Genomic DNA, 20,267 nt, shown 5'->3' on the forward strand with positions numbered 1-20,267 from the left:
GAGAGAGGTGGGGGAAAGGAAGGAGGGTTGGCAATAGGGAATAGGGATGGGAGTCATGGAAGGCTTTCCTGGAGAAAGTCAGCAGAGCGTGAAATATGAGAAGGCCATTAGACAAGTGAGGGGGAGGGATGATGGGGTAAGGAACACAGTGTATCGAACAGAAGGTCCAGCATTTGCAGCCCTATCTCTGATCTCCTCTCCCACACAAACGGGCCTACTCTTCCTCCCTAAACTTCTTCCTCCTCTCTCCCCTGCTTACCTTTCAAAGCTTTCAAAGTCTGGCTCCATTACCATTATCCTTGAGCCCCCCCTTGACAATCCAGCTAGAAGCTGCTTCTCTCATCCCTGAACTCCCTTAGCACATCCCTCTTACCTCTGGCACAGAGGCGCTCAGAGAATACTCATGGAATGGATTTCTACTGCCACCACCTCAGTGTGCTCTACAACATCACATGCCTGCACCAGTGCATCAGCCTTAACTGCCTCCTGCCTCTTTCATCCATCGGGTGAGTTTTCTCACAGTCACCCAAATATACTAGGCTGTTACAATCACCGGGAATGTTCCCCTTCTCTCCTTTGCTGACAAATTCCACCCATTACTTCATGTTCAAAAGCAACCCACTCCCCCTCTCAGGAGACCCACCTCACTCTGCTTTCTCCCTCCTCCAGCTTTCTTGGACCTTTAGGGCCAATGCAGTCCTGCCTCTCTAACTGCACAATAACTTCCTGGAGAGCAGGATCATCTTCCATGGCCCACCTCAGCAAAAACTCAACAGAATGGCAAGGACCTACTGACAGGCTTTCACGTTTCTTTGCTTCCAGTTTTGAGCAGAAAGAACCAAGTTTCATAAGCAAAGTTGAGAGGTCACTGAGGAGAAGAAGAAACTAGCAATAAGAGAAGCACCTGAGATATGACCAGGGGGTGGAATTTACAATCTCCCAAAAGCTTGCTCAGCACCTCAGTCAAATCAAGTCAAAACACATCATTATGTTTTCCACTGTATGCTTTACACAAATGGTTTCATTGGAACACTAAAGAGATTTTTTTTCCCCTCCAGATATGTAACTTTGCTTGTTTGAGTATATCTTTTAGTTTCCACTGTAACAGAAAAGGGAAGTATTTTGCAATAAATTAAAAGGAACTATTTAAGGCAGTGTTATTTATTCATTTTTGTTGTTGCACAGCTTTCTTATTCTGGGACTATTCTGAAAACCAATGATTTGGGGACAAAATGTTTCAGGTATGTTTGTCTCCCTTACTAAACCTTAAAAAGATGATCTGGTTTCAGAGCCATAAACTCTCAAGTTTCAGTCACAGCCATACTTTTGGGGAAACTTCGCTTTCAGCGTGTACTCATATAAAATGGTTTGCTGCGACTGGGAAAAGCAGGGGAAATACAGTTCTGTATCCTCATCTCGTCTCCTGCGACTGAGAACGTTTCCTTCTGATGGTTAGTTTATTAACTTCTGGCAGGCCTCCAGGAGGAAAGAAAAGTTGAACAAAGTTGGGGCCTGTGCCTAGACCCTGGGCAGGATCTTTGCCTTTGTTAAGGAAAAAAGGGGCTCTGCCAGACAAGTTATATCACAATCAGGGTCTGCAATGAGACTCGTGAGAAGTTTTGGTACTTCAATAACTAACCCCTCAAGAGGCACAAACCTAAGCCCAAAGTTCCCCTTTGACCTATGGAGTTCCCAGGTACCTATCTTCAAAACGCCTCTAAGCTCTAAGAAACGAAATGGAGACGGCTATTTGATTTGGAGTCTTAACCGCATCAGCAATACACTTTACAGGTAAAAATGTTTGTAAATATTCCAATTACCTTAAGAGCCCTTGTTCTGACAAATCACCCTCATCTGACGTGCCTGAGGAAATTTCCATGTGTGTTTTTAGGATTTCTACAAGCTACGAGATGTGTTATCTAAAAAAATTCAATACTTCCAAAGGAAGTACCTGAAGCTTTCTTAGTTTATTTCTGAACTCACCTTGGCTACTAAGATCTCCACATTTCCCAATCCTTACCTCAGCTCCCTTGTTTCTTCTCTCCTTTCTCCTCTACCTGCCATAGCAATGCTCACTCCCCTCTCTCCTGCCTCTGTTTTTAACTGAGCAGTTCAGCAGTGACACTCACTCTTAGGGATCCCTGTTTGCCCTCAGAATCATGGGCAAGATACAGTGGGAGAGAGGAGTGGCATTTTCTTCTTTATTTGGTGGCACAATGAGATCCCTTAAGTTCCAATGTCTGTAGTAACCGAGTTACTTTTCCTACTCTTCTAAGTTGCCTCTTGATCTGGAAGCTCTTCTTTCCCCTTAAAATGGCAGATCTTCCACCTACAAAGCTGTTACTTGTCCTTGTGCTCATGGTGAACTACCATGGAGATTACCTGGGCGTGAGGAGTGTGGTGGCAAAGACTAACAGATTTTCCCAGCTGAGCACATGTCAAGAGTCCAGACTCTCACCTGAATGAGGAGATCGATAGCGAAAGTCCTCTTTGGTCAGCAGCAGGAGAGCTTTGCCATTCATTTCAAATGTGTTGCTGTCAATTGGCCTTAAAGAAAACTCATTTTCAGCCCACTTGAGCCACTGGGCTACGTCATCCCTGCTCCAGTAAATTGGCTGCAAGCCTGGTGGAGAGAGAGTAAGGCAGAAAGAAAGAGAGAAAGAGAAAAAAAGGTCTTGTCAGTTAGATAGTTGGGATTAAGGGAAACTATTTCTGAATAGTTAACAAAACTGAATCTCCATGTCTGAAGAGCTCTTTTGTTCACCTCTGTATCCCAGGTTAAAACTCTAGCTTCAAAGGCACCAACGTGCGACTTTGTCAGAGTTAACTTTTCATTTAGAGGAAAATGAGAGCCAATCTTTTTTATATCTCTCATGGGTGTCAGGTCTTGGAGCCCTGCCCTTCCTTGCCCAGCCCCAGGGGCTGTCCTGATTCCACAGCTGCCCTAAGGGTGCAGCTCCAAGGTGGCCTGAAGCAGCCAAGGGGACTCAGTGCCATGACATTATCTCAACGTGCCCTGGAGGGGACCTAAGAGATCTAAGTCTCACTCAGAGTCCTTTTGAACTAAGAATGTTCCAGAGCTGGGCTTGACCATCCAGTGCTGCCAAATAATGAAGAGTTCCCTGAAACTTCTTCCAGGAAGGGCAATTTGCTCAGCCTCTGGGAAACCATCAGGCGAGCCTCTGGGAATGGGAGGGCAAGGTGAGGATAAGAGGTCTTTTGCTTCTTTATTCTCCTTGCTGATGTTAGAACTCCCTGGTAGGAGCGGTACTTGCACTGTGAGTAGGACCAGGGTGGGTCAGAGGGAGGGCTGGAGCCAAGGCTAAGAGGGTGGCCCAGACTGGATCACTGGAAGCCTGACGGTTAATCTATAGATTTATTTTATTTTGCTGCTGTGGGAAATCTTTGATATATCATTCAAGTGGTTAGAACAGTATTCTCGAAGTGTGGTCTGGGGACTCCTTGGGGTTCCCCAAGACCTTTTCAAGGCGTCTATGAAGTCAAAACTATTTTCATAGTAATATTATGATATTATTTGCCTTTTTCATTCTCTTTCTTTAACAAGTATATAGTGGAATTTTCCAGAGGTTGCCTGACATGTGATACCACAACAGACTGAATACAGAAGCAGATATGAGAATCTAGCCATCTTCTATTAAGTTAGACATTACAGGGGTTTGCAAAAATGTAAAACAATGCCACTCTTCTCACTAATTTTTTGTTGTTGTTTTGGAAAACATATGCACATATTGTATTATTTTTCAATAAATATTTTAGAAATTCTGTTTCAATTTCCAATATGGTAAATATAGATAGACCACATAAACCACATAAATAAGCAAAGCTCTTTGGAGTCTTCGATATTTTTGAAGAACATAAAGGGGTTCTGAGATCAAAGTTTGAGACTGCTGGGTTAGAAGAAGTTAGACGCTCAATAGAATTTTATCCTCTAAAATCATGTCGTGTGACTCAAGAGTTCACATAAAGTACAGTGGAAATCAGTGTTTGCTAAGTGGTGCTTCAGTCTCTAAATATAAGTGACTTAAACTTGCTAAGGAGACTCCGTGAATGTGCTATAAAAGTGTCCTTCAGTTCTATCCTGGAAAGAATCACCCTTCACCCTTAAACCAGGCATCACAGAGAACCATGTCTGGTCTATGGGATAGGCTGGAATGAGGAATGAATGGCTCAGCTCCCCGTAGACAGTGTACAGGGCTACTGGGTGTGATTGTTGATTCTGTCTCCCAAGTGGTTCTTTTGCAAGGTGCTGGAGTTTTAAGAATGATACCTGGCTGGCTTCCTCTAACTCCAAGGTATTTCTTTTGAAACTGGTTCAGTAAAGAAATACGAGGCCCTGGAATATTTGGAGATGGGCAGTTAAGAGTTGTTTCTTCGTTTTTAAATTTTACGACCATTTTTTTTCTAATGGAAAGAAAAAGAATGGTGTTATAATAATTTGAAGAATGTTACTGCTCCCTGTTCTTTAGAGGAAAACATGGTCTCTAAAGGATTCAAGGTTTTGTGACCCTTGCCCGGCTACACTGCCTATTAAAAATGATCCATGGACATAGGAGGTGCCCCAACTCTTTGCAATCCCCTCGAAAATGCAAGTCTGAATCACAGTGAGGTGGGAGTGGGCACGAGGATGGCTCAGCAAAATCTCAACTTATGAACTGGAAAAAAACCTTAAAGTTTACTTTCTACTGTCAATGGTGTCATCTTTGAACAAGAACAGCATGGTGACTTGCTACTACGGACTTCAACCTTCAACCCCTTCAAATGAGGAGTGTGATTTCAGACAGCCAATGAGGTGCCTGTCAGGCACGGACTAGGAAACTGCTTGGTGGTGAGAGGGCCACAGAACAGAAGATGCTGGGTTAGAAATGGGAAAAGGTATGGGGTAGCTTATTGGCAGTGTGGGTGCCAAAGCAAATACAGAACCGAATCCTGCTTGGGAGGGGAAATGAGAGTAAAATGCTGAAGTTTCTGCGGAGGATACACTGAAAAGGAGGGAGGTGGGTGAGAAGGGGGTGGGGGATGCAAGTAGTAATTTGAGGTTCTTTATATTCTATGGAAGAAAATACTCATGAGTAATCTTTTCCCTAAATACAAGAAGAGTCACACACTCCAAACAGCCCTGCTGGTTAAGAACAACAGTTTCTCTTTTCACTTCCCATTAATCTCTCCCACAGCCCAGCCACCAAAGCGACCGGGGCCACTGCATGGAAATCCCCTCACCAGGAACCAACCCCAGTGCTCTGGGTTTGTTTGCAAGAAGGACCCAGTGAGTTACAGTCAGTTGAGGGAATACGGCTGCAATCCAAGAGTCTACAGAGCAAGCTACCCACTCAAGGCAACTCAATAAAGACAGAAGGTGGACTCGTTCACTGAGCTGGAATGGGGCTTGATAAATTTGGTGTTCAAATTCAAGTCCCACGGACCTTGCCATTTTAATTCAACAGGATAAAAAAGTTGGGGTATAGGGTGTGTTTTCCAATTCTACTTGAAGGAAAATAAACCTTCCCCCAAAACCGAAGGACCCTAAGACACAGGGTGTTATGGGGTCTAAATGGGATAGAGCTTTGTACCTAGGGGCAACTCTGTCTCATCAGGACCACTGAATTTATCGAATATTCATTTATTAAGTATTTCTGTGCATCTAGCAGTATTCTAAACACTTTATAAATATCAGTTCATTTAGTTGTGTGCCCACAAAAACCCTATGAGATAGGGTTTCAGTGAGGAAACCAAGGCTCAGAGAGTTCAAGGGACTTGCCCAAGGTCACGCAGCCACAGTAAAAAGAAGAGCCGAGATTCAACCCCAGGCAGTCTGGTTTCAGAGTCTGGGTTCTTACCCAATACTCTATGCTTACACAATTGTGGTGGTTTAGAGCTGTACGCACCCTAGATAAACATGCTCTTAAAGTTAATCCATTTCTGTGGGTGTGAATCCACTGTAAGCAGGATCTTTTGATGAGGTTACTTCATTTATAAAGTATAGCGCACCTCAATCAGAATGGGTCTTAATCTTATTACTGGAGTCCTTTATAAGTGGAATGAAATTCAGACAAAGAGAGAACACCATGGGGAACAGCGAGAAGCTGAACATCAACGGGACCCGTAAGAGAAAGGAGAGACCAGGAGATGCCGCCACATACTTTGTGATGTGACAAACTAAGGACCAAGGATCACCAGCAGTCAGCCCCAGGACACCACAGTCTTTGGAGAGAAGGCATCACCTTGATGATGCCTTGATTTGGACTGTTTCCTAATCTCAAAGCTGTAAATGAATAAATTCCCATTGTTTAACCTGACCTATTTCATGTTATTTGCTTGAGCAGCCAAGTAAACTAAACAATGATGCTCTTCCCATCCAGCTTCAAAACTATGATTTTCCTTCACCATCTAATAGGGATTCAATAAAGACTTGGTGAAAGGAATCCCCCCCCCCCCATCCAAGACTAGATAGATCCTTGGGAACTTCCCCAGTTAGCGACAGACTAAAAGTGTAGCAAAAAGTCTGTAGATCCCTGGAGAAACAGATTTATAAATGGGAAGAGGTGAAGGAAGTACTCTGCTTTTAAGGTACCCAGTAATAAAGTGTTGCCTTCACTAGCTACCTGCTCAGAGGTGCTCACTGCTCATAGGCTCATTGCTCGCACTTGTGACTTTGCGGGGCTCACAGGGAGAGAAAGTTACAGAAGCTGTACGGGAATGGGATTACAGGCACTGCTTGTATGTAACTTGGTTTACAGTTATCTCCTGCAACTTTTGACTTTACAAAGCCAAAGAATATAGATGTTATATGATTGCTGGGAAAAAGTGAAAAGAAAAAAAGAGAGAGAGAGACACCATCACTCTGCACCTACGCCGTGCTAATCCTTGTGCACATACCAAGCCTGCGGGAGCTGTATCAAGACCAGTGTTCTAAGTGCCAATTAATTTCAGAGATTATTTAAGAAGAATTTTGTACAGAAGAAATGAACTGCTACGATTAAGAAAATTACTAAGAATTCCACTGCACTTTTCCCCCCAGGTGGGTCAAGTTAAGTTCGTTGTGCCATACCCTTCAAGGATACACCCAAGCCCTTAAACTTTATTCTAATATTTGTTTAATTCCACGTTCATAATGGCAGCAAAATTAACCAGCACATTCTCACCCTTATTTCAGACTTTCTGAGCGATGCTTAAACTAATGATGAAAAGCCTGGATTTTATTCCCAGATCTGCCATTAATTAACATGCGATTCTCAGCAGGCCACTCCTTTTCTCTCTGGCTCGGTGACTTCATCTGCAAAATGAGGGGTTTAGAGTATGTGATCTCCATTCCTTCTGGGTTTAATATAGTCAGTATGCTCCTATTTAATTTGAATCCTAAAAACCAAGGAATATAAATAGCCAGGATCTTTTTTCCCCTTACAGAACTATTCCATACTCACAACAATGATCCTGAGATTTTGTAACTTCCTGAAGGATCATATGAATCATGGAAGACAGATTAAATTACCTTACACCAGGTTTAGTGTTTAAGAGTGTTTTATAATTTTCTAACTCTTTGAAAAGTTAAAATCCAGCTCTGGCAATAATAAACATAACAATTTGCATCTGTATAGGACTTGGGAGTTTATAAGGTGCTTTTGCATGTACTACCTTATGTAATTCTCATAAAAGTACCATGAAATCTGTTGTATTCTCATTCCAAGTTAATAATCAGGGAAACAGGGTGCTCAGAAGTCATTAGATGATTTCACTGGTTTGTGCAATATTCAGTTCAAGCTCTTTGTTACAGGATCCATTCAACAAAAATACCCTTTATCCTAAACTTTCTGTATAAATATGGATTTGCTCTAGACTCGTGGCTTGGAGGACAGAATCACAAAATAAGAAAGATGGAAGATAGCTCAGAGAAGACCTAGTCCAACCCCTACCTCATCTTACTGATTAGGAAACTGAAAGCCAAAAAAGCTAAGAGTGTGGACAACAATCCCCAGCCAAGAAATGGAAAACCTGCCTCAGATCTGCTGACTCTTTCCAACATCCCATGTTGTCTCATAACTTGATTTGATGACACAGAACAATTCCACAACGCTTCACATAAGTGAGGACAGTTATCACATCCTTGCTTAGTCATCTTGCCTCCAGATTAAACGTCCTTCTTTGGTCCAACCGTAACTCATACATTAGTGTTTGAGATCCCCACCACCCTGACCACCTCCTTCAGAGATCTTGTTTGGTGTTCGATCCTAACACAGCACCAGGAGTAGGACTAGCACTTTCCTTCCTCTGACATAATGCTTCTATTGATTCACAGCTAACAATTATTGAGCACGTACACTGGATGTTCACAATGATTACCGTTCTCATTTTACAGACAAGAAAGCTGCAGCATCCATAAATGGAAGCAGTGGAACTAGGATTGAAACCCAGGTGGTCTGGCTCCAGAGTCCCAATTGTTAACATCTCACCAAATTGCTTCTCAAACAGCCTGATAAAAACAGCAAACACAAGAGCTTACTGTGTGTCAGGCACCGCTCTAAATCTTTATACATTACTCATTTGATCCCCACAACAATTCTGTAAGGTAGGATCGACCACTGTCTCCATTCACAGAGGAGGAAACAGAGGCACATGGAAGTTAAATGATCTGTCTAAAGTCATACAGTCAGGAAATGGAAGAGCCAAGATGTGCACCCAAGTGGTCTGGCCCAAAGACCATGTTATTAATTACCTGCTTCTTTTCTAAGCTTATCTGGTGTTTTGGCAGAGTCATCAAATTAAGCTCATGATTTTAAAAAAGAGATAAAAATTAGTAATTGTGTGAACTTTAATAATGGTTAAGAACATGCAGGCTCTGAGCATCAGCAAGGAACTTCTATTTCCTAGCTGTGAGACCTTAGGTAAGTTACTTAACCTCTCTGTGTCTCACTTGCCTCAACTGAAAAAATCGGGATAAAACAGTACTGACCTTACAGGGTTGTTAGGAATAGCTTTCAACCCTGTGAAGTAAGTATTATTGAATAAAAAATCACTATCAAATTTGCAGGTGACAGGTGACATAAAGCCAGGATAGAGTAAAAATTTAAAAATGATGATATAAAACACATAGGACAGTATCTGGCATAGAGCAAGCCTTTAATGCATATTAGATACTATTTTTACTACTGTTAATATTACCATTATTAATTTTATTAATCTCTCTCTACCTTGCATATATGCAGCTGGTGTTTGAAACCTAACTGTAAGAATATATGTTAATCAATATTAGATTTCATCTTATTTTTAACCATCATTCCTGTCTGCTGCATGCTCTCTGGATTTGCACCTACTTGTAGCATCATCTGTACTTTGTAGCTTTATGTCACACACAGCTTGGATAAGCATCTATCACCGCAACAGGTTATTGACAAAGTGTTACTCGTGTGAGGGGTGAGGTGGGGGTGCTTTGGTGATAAAATAGCTATTTCCTTCCAGATGGGTGCTGAGTAACTCATTGGCTCCTTTTGGATAAAACTGTTCAACAATCAATCAATCTAAATATTCTAGTATTTGGACTGTATTTTCTAAGCTCTCACATAAAACCACAACCAGAAACTCAAAGGAATGCCTTCCTGAGGTCCAGAAACATAAAAACCAAAAATTTTGCAGCAATCTTATTGCAGAGGAAGAAGAGGAAGGGAAGGAGCAGGTGGTTGGCTCCTAAGGGATAACTTTTCTCCAAGTGCTCATAACGTATCTGTTTGAAAATCTGTCCTGAATTTCCCCTGGAAGTTGTTTCAGGATAGCTGCTTCAGTCTCTGGATGTCCCCCCCCCCCCATCTCTATTCTGAATATCAAGTAAGCAATGCCTCGTTTTCTTTGTTAGTAAGTCTTCCATTTGCCACAGCCCTTAGGGCTGCTGTCGGGGGCTTATCTTTCACCCTTGAAAGTTTTCTATACTGGGATGCCATCTGCCTCGGCCAGGAGCCTTGAATTTATTGAAAATAACTTAGATTCACTTTTACAATCAATTCACCCATCCTGGGCTTCAATTCCATTATGTCGATTTTTGTACTATCTGTTTTAGTCTGAGAATCATTCTCCTTGATGGTAGAGAGAGGAGAGAAGTGAACAGTTTTGTTTTCTCTTTACCATTTATTAATATTACTCCATCCAACCCAAGCAGCATGCTGATACTATCTTTTTTCTTACTCCTTTTCCCTAAATGAACTTACTGTGTACTTACCATAAGCATATTTCACAGACTTTAGTTCAGTTAGTGTTAACATTCTAACTGAAGAAACTCTCTTTTATATTTTGCTGATGAGCAATTCCTTTATCTATTATATATATTTTTCTAAAATTTGAGCTCATGAGACTGGTACTCACAGAGAATGATAAGATAAATTGGCTTGACTTTACTGACAAACAGTTTGGCAGTATTTTAAGAACCCTATAATGTTAAACTCTGATAATCTAAATTAAATAATTTAGGATACAGAAAACTGTTTCTTGCACAAAGATGTTCACTGCAATGAAATCTATTATAGTGAAAAGCTGGGGACCTCAGTAAGGGAATAGTTAAGCAAAACATGGACATCTATAACAACAAATTATGCAGCCAATAAAATAATATATATAAAGGTTATTTATACAGAAAACCACAAATTTTAAGTGTGTGATTATATATATATACATAATAATCTCGGATGATGAACAGAAAGAATTATTATGAAACAGAAAAATATTAGTAGCAATTGTCCCTCAATCGAATTGCAGGTGATGTTTATTACTGTCTCCTTTCTGATCTTTATTTCCAGTGCTCTATATTAAGCACGTGCTACTGTTATATACAGGAAAAAAAATCTATTTAAACATTGAGCTCATCAGAAAATGCCCTCAATGCAGCCTCATCAGATTCTTCAGTTGTCTCCCTCCTTCTCACCCCAGTGAGAGTCACATGCAGTTGTTATGTCATCATTTCATTTTCAAGAGTACCCTGACTCTCCTGCATTGTGTTCTAGAATTTCAGCTCATGGGATCATAGGTACTTTTCCCCCTACATTTTTTGAAATCTGCCTCCTTCAAGTCAAGAGAACACATCTATTTGATCATGTCTTTCATTTCCCTTCCCCAATTCTAAGATGATGATTTCATTCTCAGTAAAAGTTACCATCATTTCTACTCCGCCAACCAATTCTTCCTTATTTGTGAGACTTGAGTCTAAACTAGCAGTGCCCCCCAGTGCCTCTGCCCTCTGGGAGATTAAATCACCAATCCTTCTGTTGAGAGTTTAAAATGTGCATGCATGGAGTGGAAAGAGGCTTCTCAGTGACTTTCACATCGTGCCTGGCGTACAACAGTCCCCAGGCAGTGCCTGTAAGACAGGCTACCTGTACAGTTGATGTCCATCACCAGGTGCTTCTCCCCTGGCCAGCTCTGTACTCTAAGGCAGGAACACACCTCCCCAATCCCCGATGCTGTTCTGCTCACTTATTCCAGCTCTGGCTTTGATAGTCAGAACACTTCAGACCTGTGTGGTTCTTTACGACTGCCAGATGCCTCCACGTCCATGTCATCCCACCAACCATTCTGTGAGAGACTGAGCTTCAGTCTCTTCTGCAAACACAGCTGTGCCAGCTCAGAGAGGTGGAGGGACTTTCCCAAGGTCAAATGGGCCGAGGACCAGGACTCCAGGCCATGAACTTCCTCTGGGCCAAAGGAAGCAATGGCTATAAAAGCCCCTTCCACTCTAAAATGCACTGTAAAAATGCAAGGGAACTAGTCATAATAATCACAAACTCCACTTCTTGTGGCAAGCCTGGCTTTGCTGTAGATCCTGAGCCTGAGCAGTGCCCGGAGAGCACCTTTTGACCTCTGCCGAGGGGTTGCAGCAGGCAGGCTTACCTTCAAATTGCTTCCTGTGTGCTCTACTCTCCAATTTAAAACAGATATAGTACAGTCATAGCTCTTCAAGCTGCTTCTCAGAGGTACTTTTGCAAGAGCCTTTTCTGAGGCCATGCCTGGCCCCTCCCTCCATTCAGTACTGCCCACCCCTCCCCCAGGCTCACACCCCCAGCCCCCACCCCCTGCACAGATTTCTGACAACCTCCACACTCTCGTTCCTCTGCATCTGCCTCTAACCTTGGATGTACCATTTATCAAAACTGCTTTCTGCATACAAATTCTGTCACTAGGGAATTAGAAGTTCTAAAACATTTCCTATTTCTGTCCTCAAGGTTATTCTCTGTATCTGAGCACGCGGTTTCCAAGTAGAGGTTGGAAGGTTATATTCATGTCTTTTGGCCCAAACCCCAAGTTGGAATCCTGTGTGTTCATGTTTAGATTCAAAATCATATTTGATTCCTTCAAATTATTCTTTTTATAAACTTCATTTTGTGGATTTTTCTGTTTTTTTTTTTTTTTTTTTTTACCTAATTTTAGCCACAAAGGGTTTTTTTTTAATCAGAAAACCTGTTGACAGCAAAACTGGTCGAGGGTCTGCCTGTCACCCTCACAAACATGGCTTATGAGATTTCTTCTCATTTCTGCTTCTGGGCAGTATGGCACAATGTAGTAAGAGGCATATAACATTTTAGACCAAAAAAAACAGAGTTTTGGTGTCAGATGGCTCTGCAGAGGATAAAGACATATTTGAAAAGCCCCCTTGAGGGAATGGGGGGAAATGGGGAAATGTTAAATTTACCCACCTGAGGAATTTCTTATATTCTCACATACGTTGAGGACCACAAATTTAGTAAGCCCAGCCCTCCATCCTGGGGCTTGCCCTTATGAAGCCTATTACTGCAAAGGAGAGGCTAAGCTACTTACAATTGTGCCTAAGAGTCATCCCCAGAGAACCTTACTGTTGCTCATCTGTGGTCTCTCTCTCAAGGCCAACATGGCAGGTGATCTCACTGCCCTCCCTGCTACCTGGGACATGACTCCCAGGGGTGTAAATCTCCCTGGCCACGTGGGACATGACTCCTGGGGATGAGTATGGACCTGGCATCACAGGACTGAGAAAACCTTCTTGGACCAAAAGGGGGAAGAGAAATGGAAAAAAAATAAAGTTTCAGTGGTGGAGAGATTTCAAATGGAGTCGAGAGGTCATTCTGGAGATTATCCTTATGCATTATATAAATATCCCTTTTTAGTTTTTAGTGTATTAGCATAACTAGAAGAAAATACCTGAAACTGCTGAACTGCAACCCAGTAGCCTTGATTCTTGAAGATGAGTGTATAACTCTATAGCTTATACAGTGTGACCGTGTGATTATGAAAATCTTGTGGCTCACACTCCCTTTATCCAATATATGGACAGATAAGTAGAATAATGGGGGAAAAAAGCAAATGAATAATAGAGGGGCATGGGTTGTTTTGGGTGTTCTTTTTTACTTTTATTTTTATTATTTTATTTTGGAATAATGAAAATGTTCAAAAATTGACTGTGGTGATGCATGTACAACTATATGATGATACTGTGAACAACTGATTATACTCTTTGGATGACCGGATGGTATGTGACTATATCTCAATAATATTGCAAGGAAAAACAAAACAAAACAAAAACTGGCCTCATCATCCCAGTGACTTTGGATAAGTTACATCTCAGTTTTTCCAACAGTAAAATGGGGCTAAGAACAGTACTTATCTCCTGGGGGCACTTTTCAGTATGCAGTGAGGTCATCCACATGAAGGTTTTGCACAGTCCTGGGACACAAGAAGTGCTTCATACATTTCCGGGGGTTGTATAGGACAAGGACTGGGTAACAGATTTTGTACACCTGCTCAATGGAGCCTCTGAAGCTGTAACAGGGGCTCTTGTAAGCCGTGTAAAAGCTCTGGTAGGAGCTACGAGGCCAGTACAGGGCTTTAAAGAGGGGACTGGCTTCATCAGTGTGTAGGCTGGGAAAACAGCTGACATGAGATGTGGAGAAAGGACTGGGGCAGGAGAGGGGCTGGAGGCAAAAGGCTAGGTTATGAGCCTGCTCAGATCTGGGTCTAGGGTAAGGCAAATGAGGCACTTGCCTCGTGTGCAAAATTTAAGGGGGTGCCAGAAAACCCAGCAATCGAGATAAACAGTGATATTTTAACACAATATTTTAAAAACCAGAATTAGTGTAAAAAAAATCATGGTGAGAAGTCTATCAATATTTTATGTAAAGTCAAACAGAAAAGAAAGATGATGGGGTTGCGGCATGATAATGAGGGAAGGGGGACAAATTAGAGTAGTACTTCTTAAATTATGGTGATGAAGGATGCCTTTAAGAATTCAGTGACAGCTATCTCAACCCTCTTTTGGAAAACTGCACATAGGTACACACACACAAATATTTGCCTACAGTTTCAAAGTTTATGAACTACATCGAGTTTATCTATGGACCTCTGGAGAATCAGTGTAGTATTTTTAGCCCCCATGTATGCAAATGAGTCTGATAATATGTACCTGTGATATAATGGAAAAACAGCTACGTTTGAGAAGGGAAACACACATCCCTCCTGATATTTTGGGAAGGAAGAGAGAAAAGAGGGACACTGGTACCTTCCCTCACTCAGAAATGAGGAGGGAGTGAATGAAATTATCAAATTAGGAAATATAAACACCTGGCCTTAAATACGGACTGTCTCTTCCTTGGCTATTTTAGAAATCACTGCTAATATGCTGTAAGTTTTTATACAGAGTAGTGAAGGTTAATCCTGGTAAATTAATTTATGAACACAAGGCAACTTTAACGCAAAGAGAATTACTATTGAAAGGGGAGTTTCTAAAGCAGAGAAGCCATGGGGCAGAATTTCCCATATTGTGGGGCAGTAAATTTGTATTATCAAATTTACTGATATTTATATCCACAAAGAAGCTTGGCTTTAAGAAGAAAAAACATATAGGAAAATAGATATCAAGAGTTGAAATGTTCCTCAAACAGATTTAATGAGCAAATTTAAACTGCCAGTGGGAAGCTTGTACAAGAATGTTTTTTACTCCTCAGTGGAAATGGAGTACAGAGACCAGAAGGCTCCTTTCGGATTTGCATGATCCACAAGACACACATGATCAACTATGGGTTTCTGAACAGAGAAGAATGAATGTCCTTTCTTTCCCCTCTTGCTCTTTTAAACTGCACACGATCATCCCTTGTGCTTGCCACAGTCCACAGAACATTCCTTTGCAAAGTGTAACAAGAGTAAAACTCATTCGCATTCTGGATGGGGACCTGATCTTCCCGGTCACCAGCATGGGAGAGGCTTTTCTTCGTGCAGTTCAGTTAAGCCCGTTCCCTTCCCTTTTTATTCCTATGAAATTTAAAAGCAAGCTGCCTTTTCTGAGGATGGAGAGAGTCCGCAGGATCACTGAATCCCATGAGGTGAACAGGAGGCTTGGGGAGTGGTTGGGAAATGGAAAAGGAACCAGGAAAAAGGAGACTGAAAGAAGTGTTTAACTTTTACAACATTAACGCCATAGACCTTGGAAAATACACATAGGGGTTTAAAAAAAAAGGCAGATTTGACCAGGGGTACAAAGCAATCTAAAACACTGCTAAACAAAAAAAATAATGCTTTTCTTGAAAAATGTCCTCTTCTAAGGAGACTCTCCTCCCCCTTCTTACTTCTCTTCTTTGATTCTTTGGAGATGATTCTAAGTATCTTCAAAGGCCCTGCTGGTTGCCTTTCGATATGGAATCCACTGTTGCTTTGAGAGGTTGTCTGAGAAGATGCTGACTCAGCATTGCCAGGGGCTGGCTGATTATGGATGCTGACTCAGCATTGCCAGGGGCTGGCTGACTGTGGCAACCCAAGCAGGATGAAATCATCTTAATAGCGTTGCTGACGCCTCATGAAACGAAAAAAATCAAACTTGGAGATGCAACTTCTATTTAAAGATAATTGGGTGTGCATCTGCATGTGTGTGTATATGCATGTGTGCGTGTGTACGTGTGCGTGCATGTGTGTGTGTGTCACAGCTTCTCTCTGTGCCTCATCCTTTTGTTCCTTCTTACTGGGAAAGGAAATGGCTTTCAGAGATTTATCCATATAAAGAGCTGTAATATTTTTCCCTCGCTAGTTATATTTTCAGGGATCAGTTATACTTCTCAGCTTTAAGACGGTCATTAAAGTCAGGAAAATTAAAACAAAAACAAAAACAAATACACTCCTTCCCCCCTTCCAGAGCAGCAGATACATAACCAGAGACAGACCCGCAGGTCTTGTGCTTTACCACTGGCCCTAGGCTGCTCTGAGACACAGATGCCGCGGAGACAGCTGGCTGGGCCAGCTTGGTGGCCAAAAAGGGCACAGGAAGACCGTCCCTTGCCACAGAACATCTTCCTCATTGGCTCTGTCATCCTGCCTGAAATTCTACACTATTCACTCCTTTGGATTAAGGCACTGTAAGAGGAAGCTGGTAAAAGGAATACACTAAATCAGTATAAGTCATTCACTCCTCAGCTCTGTCAGGCAGTTGGGTGAATGAGTCAGAAGCAATGAGCCAGAGAACCCTCACGTTTTACGGACATACTCCAAAACATGTGGTGGGGGTCCTGAACAGCCAGAAAACAGAATGGTAGAGGGCATCAAAAGGAAGAAAAATTTGCTCACTTTTGCCTGTAGTTCTTTGTGGCTTAAGACTCCTCAAAGGTGCATTCATTTCTACACTAGAAAAGGTGTAAACATTACAATATGGGTGTATTATGAGTTCTGGAGAAGGGCCTATGCCTAGTTTTTAATATTTACATGGAAGTATGAAAAAATAGGCAAAGAGAAGAATGACTCATCATTGATGGTGTAAATAATGCTCACCAAGTACAAAAACACTTCCCTGAGGCTGGCAAAGTATCAGCCAGAGGGTGGTAGCTAGGTAGTCTGTAAGCTGACTCCTACTGTCCAATGCTTATAAAACCATGCTGATTACATTTGTTTCTTGGCAAGAACTGCTAACTTACTGGGAAATTTTAAAACCATTTTACTGTAAAATAAAATTTAAATCCTGTTTCTGCCCTCTGCTACCTCAGATACTGCTCAGTGACTGTAGTGGGTTGAATGGAGACCCCCAAAAAGAAATGTCCAGGTCCTCCAGTTGACAAAGACAGTGGCCTAAGATGCTCCAGGGTGCCACTTCCCCATAGAATCTCTGAATAACAAGCAAAAACTAGCAGAATAATCTTCCTCAGAACTCTGGAAACAGTTAAAGGGTTGCAGTTAAAGGGCTGGAGCTGAATCAAGAAAACACAGCAAAACACAGCTTTAAAAACAATAGGAGATGCTCATGGTGCCCATGCTGGCCCCTCCCCCACTTCCTCCCAGGTGCTGTATGGAGCTGCCTGTGCCCCTACTGTGGGTTCCTGCCTTGTTCTAGAGGGAGCAGAGTCACCCCCATGTGCATACTGGAATGCCTGTGTGTCACTGCCAACTGATCAGGTGGCAACCTGAAAGACTGAACCAGGGAACACATCTCTAGCTCAGCCTCCCAGAAATTGTCCTACAGGCAGAAGTAGCTTATGGACAGCTAAAGCAGTGCAAGAAACAATTAAATGCAAGCACCTAGAGCAAAGGATTACCTGATCTAGAGCATCTGGGAATGGGGCAAAGACTACTGAATAGGGATTAGAAGGGGCTTTTGAATTCCTGTAAAGGGGGAATTCCTAAAGCTATGAGCAAACACAAGTTCAGGACAAAAAGCAGGCTCAGAGAAGAGGAAGAGGACCCTGTACCTCACATTTGCCTGGGGCTGATCTTCTCCATAGGAGGGCTAAACTCTGAAGGAGAGCATCTGCCAATGCAGAGCCAATTTGCAAAGACTAAGAAAGGGGAATTTTGAATGATTTGTTTGTTTTTGCTAGCTTCTGGCATTCCAGGAAATTTCTGACATAAAACTAACTGGATGCAAACTTAAGGAACAGAGCGCTCAGGGACTAAATCTCAGTGTTAGCGCATTAAAATATTAAAATATACAGTGTGCAACAAAAGATACCAAGACAAACAAAGGAACATGAAATGATAGCCCATCCAAAAGAACAAGATAAAAACTGAGAGACCATCAAGGAAGAAAACCAGATATTAGACATACTGGACAAAGGTTTTTTTAGAAAATGATGCTTAATATGCTCAAGGAGATAAAGGAAAGAAAAGACTTGAAGCATATCAGGAAAATGACGCGTGAACAATATGAGATTCTCAATAAAGAGACAGAAATTTTCAAAAGGAACCAAACAGAAATACTGGAGTTGAAGATCACAATAATTGACATGAAAAATTCCCTAGACAGTTTCAGCAGAAGATTGGAGTTGGCAAAAGCATCTGTGAACTCAAAGACAAGACAAATGAAATGAACCAGGCTGAGGAGGAGAAAGAAAAAAGAATGAAATAAAGTGAACAGAGCAAGAGACTTGTTGGCCACCATCAAACATACCAATCTATGCATCATGGGAGTGACAGAAGGAGAAGAAAAAGAGAAAGGGAAAGAAGGAATTTTCAAAGAAGTAATAGCAAAAACCTTTGCAAATTTAATGAAAGACATCAATATATACATTCAAGAAGACCAACTAACTCCAAACAGAATGAACTTACTGCTATGTTGCCAATTCTACCTAAAGTGATATTAAATTTAAGCCCCATATAACCATAAAGAAAATATCTGAAAAATATTTACAAAAGGAAATAAGGACTCAAAATAGTACACTACCAAAATCAAATAAATATGAAAGTAGGCATTAACAGAAGAATTGAGAGACAAAAAAAGTATAAGACTTACAAAGACTAAATAGCAAAATGACAGAAGAAAGTCCTGCATTATCAATAGTTGCTTTATATATAAACAGATTAAACTCTCTAATCAAAAGGCAGAGATTGTCAGAATGGATTAAAAAGCATGACCCAACTATATGATGTTGAGACTCACCTTAAATTCAAAAATATAAGTAAGGTGAAAGGGAAAGGATGGAAAAAAATAGTCTTGAATGATACTATTAACCAACTAGACCTAAGAGACATATATAGAACACTTAGCCCAATGACAGCAGAATACACATTCTTCTCTAGCGCACACTAAAAAGTCTAGCACCCCTTCTTGAGAAAAATACTTAGAAAACTAGTAACAGAAGGAAACTTCCTCCATGTGTTAAAGGACAAATATGAACAACCCACAGCTAACATCATACATAATGGTGAAAGACTGAAAGCCTTCCCTCTAAGATCAGGAACAAGATAAGGATGCCTGCTGTTATCACCACTGTACAACACTGTATTGAGAGTTCTAGCTAGAGTAATTAGGCAAGAAAAAGAAATAAATGGCATCCAAATTGGAAAGGAAGAAGTAAAACTATCTCGATTCACACAGGACATGATCCTATGCATAGAAAATCCTGAAAAATCCACAACAAAGCTACTAGAGCTAAAGAATGAATTCAGCTTAGTAGAGAGGTACAACATCAACACACATAAATCAGTAGTGTTTCTACATGCTATAATGAACAATCTGAACAGGAAATCAAGAAAAAATTTCCCTTACAAAAGCAACTAAAAGGATCAAACATCTAGTAATAAATTTAACCCAGGATGTAAGGACCTTTATGCAAAAAGCTACAAAATATTGCTAAAAGAAATCAAAGAAGACCTAAATCAAAGGGAGGACATTCCATGCTCATGGATTGGAAGATTAAATATTGCTCAGATGCCAGTTCTACCTAAAATGATGTATAGATTCAACGCAATTCCAATCAAAATTCCAACAGCTTTAATTGCAGAAATGAAACAGCCAATCATCGAATTTATATGAAAGGTTAAAAACCCCAGAATAGCCAAAAACATCTTGAAAAACAAGAATGAAGTTGAAGGACTCACACGCCCCATTTTAAAACATAATTCAAAGCTACAGTAATCAAAATAGCATGGTACTGACACAAGGACAGACACATAGATCAATGGAATCAAACTGAGATTTCAGAAATATATCCTTACATCTATGGCTAATTGCTTTTTGACAAGGGGGCCAAGTACACTCAATAGGGTAAAGAATAGTCTCTTCAACAAACAGAGATGGGAAAACTAGATATCCACATGCAAAAGAGTGAAGGTAGACCCCAACCTCATACCATATACAAAAATTAACTCTAAATGCATCACAGACCTAAATATAAGAACCAAAAGTATAAAACTCCTAGGAGAAAACATAGGGAAACTTCTTCAGGAACTGGTGTTACACAATGGTTTCTTAGACTAAGCCAAAAGCACAAGCAACCAAAGCAAAATATCTAAATGGATAAATGGAACTTCAGCACAATTAAAAACTTTTGTGC

The 20,267-nt window shown here is 41.1% G+C and overlaps 1 protein-coding gene across 1 annotated transcript in view; it reads right to left on the reverse strand.

Annotated features, from left to right (window-relative positions):
* Nucleotides 1–20,267, reverse strand: part of ETV6 (ETS variant transcription factor 6) — a 243,817-nt gene that overhangs the window by 53,823 nt on the left and 169,727 nt on the right. The window contains exon 3 of the mRNA XM_037846667.1: nt 2,459–2,623. Coding sequence (XP_037702595.1) covers nt 2,459–2,623 — 165 coding nt within the window. The remainder of the gene's footprint in view (nt 1–2,458; nt 2,624–20,267) is intronic.

Source organism: Choloepus didactylus, chromosome 8 (genome assembly GCF_015220235.1).
Source record: "Choloepus didactylus isolate mChoDid1 chromosome 8, mChoDid1.pri, whole genome shotgun sequence".
In the NCBI taxonomy this organism is placed as follows: Eukaryota; Metazoa; Chordata; class Mammalia; order Pilosa; family Megalonychidae; genus Choloepus; species Choloepus didactylus.